Source organism: Triticum urartu, chromosome 1 (genome assembly GCF_003073215.2).
Source record: "Triticum urartu cultivar G1812 chromosome 1, Tu2.1, whole genome shotgun sequence".
In the NCBI taxonomy this organism is placed as follows: domain Eukaryota; kingdom Viridiplantae; phylum Streptophyta; class Magnoliopsida; order Poales; family Poaceae; genus Triticum; species Triticum urartu.
In genome coordinates this window covers 428344580-428350041 of record NC_053022.1, presented here as the reverse complement: position 1 = coordinate 428350041, position 5462 = coordinate 428344580, and the positions used below count along the sequence as shown (strand labels likewise).

The 5462-nt window shown below is 47.3% G+C and overlaps 1 protein-coding gene across 1 annotated transcript; it reads right to left on the bottom strand.

Annotated features, from left to right (window-relative positions):
* Positions 1–311: 311 nt before the first annotated feature.
* On the bottom strand, positions 312–4089 carry LOC125516139 (UDP-sulfoquinovose synthase, chloroplastic). The gene is made up of 3 exons (XM_048681619.1): positions 3869–4089; positions 1750–2823; positions 312–957 (listed from the first exon to the last, which is right to left on the bottom strand). Exons 2-3 carry the CDS (start codon positions 2782–2784, stop codon positions 556–558), a joined length of 1437 nt encoding a protein of 478 aa, XP_048537576.1. The 5' UTR covers positions 2785–2823; positions 3869–4089; the 3' UTR covers positions 312–555.
* Between the last annotated feature and the right edge of the window lie 1373 nt (positions 4090–5462).

The window sequence follows — 5462 nt, the reverse complement described above, 5'->3', positions numbered from 1 at the left end:
TGTTTTGCCTTTTGACCGCTTGGCGGTCTGCTTGTAACGAAATCTCTTCCTAATTAATGAAAATAGCAAATCTTTTGCCTTGTTTCAAAAAAAATAACCAGTGCTACGTAGCTGCAAATCTGCAGTAACACCCACTCGAGCTAAAATCGCTAGTCAGAAATAATAAGAGTAAGGATCTGTCTAGGACACATTTAGATGTGACATAATTATATTTGTGGTCTGTTTTTTGTTCTAGCTTTTTTTCGTTCCTCGTTGCTACGTTATTTGTGGAAGCTTAGATGTGACATTCTTAAAAAACATCTAAATGTGAATTAGACAAACTGTAAGAGTAATATACTGCACAGCTGCTGTTCAATTGCAGTTACCGTCCGTGTAGGACAAAAATAAAATCTAACAACTTCCACACCTCACTACAGCGTGCATCAAACTACTATCGCTACATTATTACTGCTACATTACACACAGCAACAGGATACAATGTCAATGCCATTGTTGACATCATACGCCACACAACAAAGGGGAAGGAAGCTCCCTCCCCTCCCTCCCTCCCTCGCTCTATACAGAGACCGTCTTTGGCTTGGCCCCCATCTTCTTCCATGACACGCTGGGCATGATCTGCGCCGTGTCTACCCGGTCCTTGTACTGGACGGCGAAGTTGAGCAGCGAGTCGAGGAGCGAGTCCGACAGCAGGTGGGGCACCAGCCCGAGCTCCGACAGCTTCGAGTGCTTGGCGTTGTAGTAGTGCTCCTCCGCCTCCACGCGCGGGTTGGGCACCGACTTGGTCTGCACGTCCAGCCCCAGCTTCGCTCCCGCGGCGGTCACCAGCTTGGCTAGCTGGTTGACCGAGAACTGCTCCGTGAACTGGTTGAAGACTCTGAACTCGCCTGGTTTGGCTGGGTTTGCGATTGCTAGCTCCACGCATTGCACGGTGTCCCTGATGTCCAGGTATCCACGGGTCTGGAGAATGGCACAAGAAATTTGTTCAGTAAATTGTATGTATGTCAGATGATGATGGCCTAAGAAAATTATTTGGACACGTAACTAGAAATACATGATCGAGTTGAAACCTGAACCGACTACACAATTGCTAGTAGTCCATGAAACAATTCCATTTCTAGCTGGTAATCAAATTATAGTGTTTGAAAGTGAAGAAGATAATGCTCCTTAGTTTTTCAATTCAACAGTGCGGTTGACAAAATTATAACAAAAAGGTAACCCCTAAGATTGGTCGCAGGCTTAAAACAGTCTCCGACCAACACACAAATACATGTCTATATGGCATATTGCAAGTTGTGATGATTACATATTGGAGCTGTTGGGTCATCAGAAAAAAAAATATAGTACTCCCTCTAGAAAGAAATAAAGAGCGTTTAGATCACTCTTATATTTGTTTATAGAGGGAGTATATGCAAAGTGTTCAATATCAGTACAGAATTATCTGCAAAGCTTACATGATTCACTCTCCAATTTTATTCATGAAAATCACGAGGAAATGCAAATGGTGGCGATTAGCTCTGACTTCCTGAGGCTCCAAGGTAACATAAGCTACTTCACTGGTATTTTAACTTCCAAAGAGGAAATGAAAACGTATAGTGAATACTAAAAGTTCTAGTTATAAGAATAGTACTGAATCACATTAAGTAATTAAGAAAGGAGAAACTTTATACAGAGAAGTGTGTATAAAGCAAGACAAACACCAAACAGGAAATCCTCCATATTGCACTACTAAGGCAGACAAGAAATACATACCTGACCGCCTTTTCCATAAACTGTAAGCGGGTGACCTACAGCTGCCTGAACACAGAACCTATTTAGTGCTGTTCCAAAGATTCCATCATAGTCCAACCTATTGGACAGCTCTTCATGCATAGCAGTTTCATCTGTTCTGATTCCATAGACGACGCCTTGGTTAAGATCTGTGGCCCTTATACCCCAAGCCTTGCAAGTAAATGCTATGTTGTGAGAGTCGTGCACTTTACTTAGATGATAGAAGGAGCTTGCTTGCTTTGGGTAAGGTAAGGTATCAGTTCTTCCATTATGAGTAATAGTGAGGAATCCCTCTTCAATGTCAATATTTGGAGTTCCGTATTCACCCATAGTTCCTAGTTTAACCAAATGACACTCTTCACTAAACTCCTTCATGGCAAACAATACGTTAAGTGTTCCAATAACATTGTTGTTTTGTGTATATACTGCTCGTGAACGATCAATCATAGAAAATGGTGCTGATCTTTGTTCACCAAAGTGGACAGCAGAATCTGGCTCAAAAGACTTGAAAGCTTCTGAAAGGAATTCAAAGTCACATATATCACCAATGAAGAGCTGAATTGTCTTCCCCGTAAGAGATTTCCATCGGCGAATGCGATTTTGAATGGAAGCTATGGGAGTAAGTGAATCAAGGCCAAGTTGATGGTCAAAAAGGCGTCGAACAAGATTATCAACAATAGCAACCTCATAACCTTTGTTGGACAGATGAAGTGCAGTTGCCCAGCCACAGTACCCATCTCCACCAATAACCATAACTTTTTTGGGTTTAGAGGATGATTGCCCAGATGCTTGCTGACTACCAGTAAGAGGTGTTTGTGTCTGTCCTTGTACAGCAGTACTAGCACAAGTAACATATAACTTATTTGACCTCTTGGAAGATGATTTGAGGTTCAGACTTGAAGTTGAAGATTTCGAATTTTGTAATCGGATGAAATTGTGGCCATAACTTGGTGAGTTGCAGTGTGCCTTAACAGCAGGAGATGGACTGAAACCACAGTTGGTGACCAAATTTGCCATTCTCACTATCCTTTCTATAATGGAGATACCCTACAAAAGCTAGCATATAACAGTTAGTAATTAAACAAGATATGAATTCATTCCAGCCTGGTAAGAAGATGAAGAGCATAGGTAGGGGGAAATGTAAAAACAGCTAATTAGTCAGATTGCTAAATTTCAAACGTTAACCATACGCCATAGCTAACTGATGGTATTGTATCTTTAACGAGGAAAGGGTAGCGAGGACAGGCAAAGAAATTAGTTTATTAGTTGTGTAGATCTTCCATATTCGATGAAAGCCAGCAGCTCTATGCATTTATGTTGATGAGAAATATTACAGGATCAAGGGGTGTTCAAAAGCAGTTGCATCCAAACCATGGATATAGTGTGTGTTTTCTTGCACTAGCTCTAGCTGTCTTGTGAGTTTCAGACAAGGAAACAAAATGAATTAGCAACGGCTTGCCAGTTCTAGCCAGGTTGACATGAAAAAGTATTTGAATAGGTTTAATTAAATCGATTATCTATTAGCTATTTGATTTCTCCCAAAGTTAGTCTACAAGAATTCTATCGCAATTGGTAATCATTTGTGCTGGGCCAGGTTCAATGCTGTGTAATTGCATAGAACTTGATCAAATATTTTCCGTGAATCAGCGGCCTGGATTTTACTGTGATGTTGCACACCACATACAAATACAAAAGCGAGCATTTACCTCGCAGACGACGAACAAAGGTTTCTACAAGACATGAAATGCACACTGGAGATCAGGACAGGTTTAAGTAAGATATCGGCAGATATTCCTGTTGCGGCCATTCCTATATGGCTATCATCACAGATCCCATAATGAATATATGCATCCCAGTGACATGATGGATCTTCATCCCAAACACCAAGGTTTCATCCCATGTACGATTTCACCTCTGTGGAGTTCGTTGACTGTATATTTTCCCCACAAAAACAAGTTTGTAGAACAAAACAAAGTCAAGCTTGCAAGACATTATCTACTTATGTCCCCTTCCTGTGGAGCTAACACCTGAACACACAGACCGAGCACAGCAATCCCAGCCGTAAGGTAGAGGAAGATGGGGGAAGGAATCGAGTTCTCACCAAAACTGCTCGAGGAATCTGCCGCGTCGCTGGGACACAACCGCCGGCGGCCCGAGGCTGAGGCGCTAGACCCGAGCGAGCGGCCTCCTCTGGCCGTGCCGCGAGACGGGGAGGAGGACGGAGGGTGAGGTAGAGAGAGCGGGGGAGAGAGAGTGGCGAAGGAAACAACGAGCGGGATTGGATAGCAAAGCAAGCAGCGGGAGGGAGGCAGAGGGGATGGGGGCTGGGATATTCGGGCGGAGGGATTCGGATCGGCTGCGACCAGCGCGCTCCGGCAGTGGTGGCAGATCCTGGCCGCTCACGTGTCAGGCCACACCCTGTGCTGCTGCTGCGTCCGTCCGGTCCGGGTGTGAGACCAACTCCAGTGCACGACCTCAAACGGACGTCTGGTTTAGTCTGTTTTCGTTCGTTTAAGGCGGTAATGGGTCGCCTATGTCTGCTTAGGGCTGTTGAGTTGTCAGTGTCCCAATGCGTGGTCACACCCAAATCATGTCCGGGGTGGACGTGATTAAAAAACACAAAAACAAAAACAATATAAAATAAAATAAATGCAAGCGTAAAAACATAAAACATAATTAAACATCACGGCCACAAAACGGCCCAGTTCCACAGTTCACATAGACATAATTTAACATAAAAAACAAAAGAAATCCGCCGTCCGCGCGCTCCTGACGTGCCCGTCGATGTCGTGGCCATCGCCGTCTTTTCAGTGGCCGCCGTTTTCGTCGCCGCTGACGAGGTCGACGTAGGTCGGCGGCGTCCACAGGTGGGATGGCGGTGCCTGGTACACGGGAAGTTGTCAGAAGGCGGGAGGTGCCTGCACCACCTCCTCTCATGGCGACGCCTCCTGTTCCGGTGAACGCGGAGGCGTGGCGCACCAGTTCACGCCCCCCACGGCGTCGGCCATCTCCAGAGCCGTGCACGACCAACTCCACCGCTAGCCCACCAGGCCCAGGTGGAACGCGGCGACGGGCTCCTCCTCCAGCACCTCCTCCCTCCTCACCATCTCCAGCTCCGGCACGGCCACGTCGCCGGCGGCAGAGAGGGCCATCATGGTCTCCGGGCCCTCCCACTGGCGCTTGTCGTACGTGTTCATGGAGTCTTCCATGACACGTTGAAGGAGCCGGGCCTCCTCCTCCACTGTCATGCGAGGAAGAGGTGGTGGCGACGGAGAGGGTGACGGCGACGACGTCGGTGTGATGCCGCGCACCATCCTATGCCCGCGCACTTGGGGAGGGCTCAGAGCGCGCGCACGGCGTTCACGTGGCCGCCGTGGCCCCAACGAGGTGCCGACGAAGATGAAGGTGCACGCGTGTCGTGCTCATCCCGTAACCACGTGTCCCAAAGGTCGGAGTCGACGGAGTACCTGGGGTCGTAGTAGAGGTCGTCTGGCAGGAGGCGGCGGCGCTCGATTTCCTCGCGACGCGCACGGCCGCTCGTTGGGACCGGCGGGATCGCCACCCGGTCGGCGGAGAGATGCCAGTTATTAGGGAGGTGCACGTTGAGGGAGTCCTGGACTAAGGGGTCCTCGAGTGTCTGGGCTGTGTGATATGGGCATGGGCCGTTAAGATACAAGGTAGAAGTCCTTCCCCGT

Coding starts and splice junctions, on each gene's coding strand:
- LOC125516139 (XM_048681619.1), bottom strand. CDS start 2,784: ATGGCAAATTTGGTCACCAACTGTGGTTTCAGTCCATCTCCTGCTGTT. Junction 958..1,749: donor TTTATGGAAAAGGCGGTCAG/GTATGTATTTCT, acceptor GCCATTCTCCAG/ACCCGTGGATACCTGGACAT.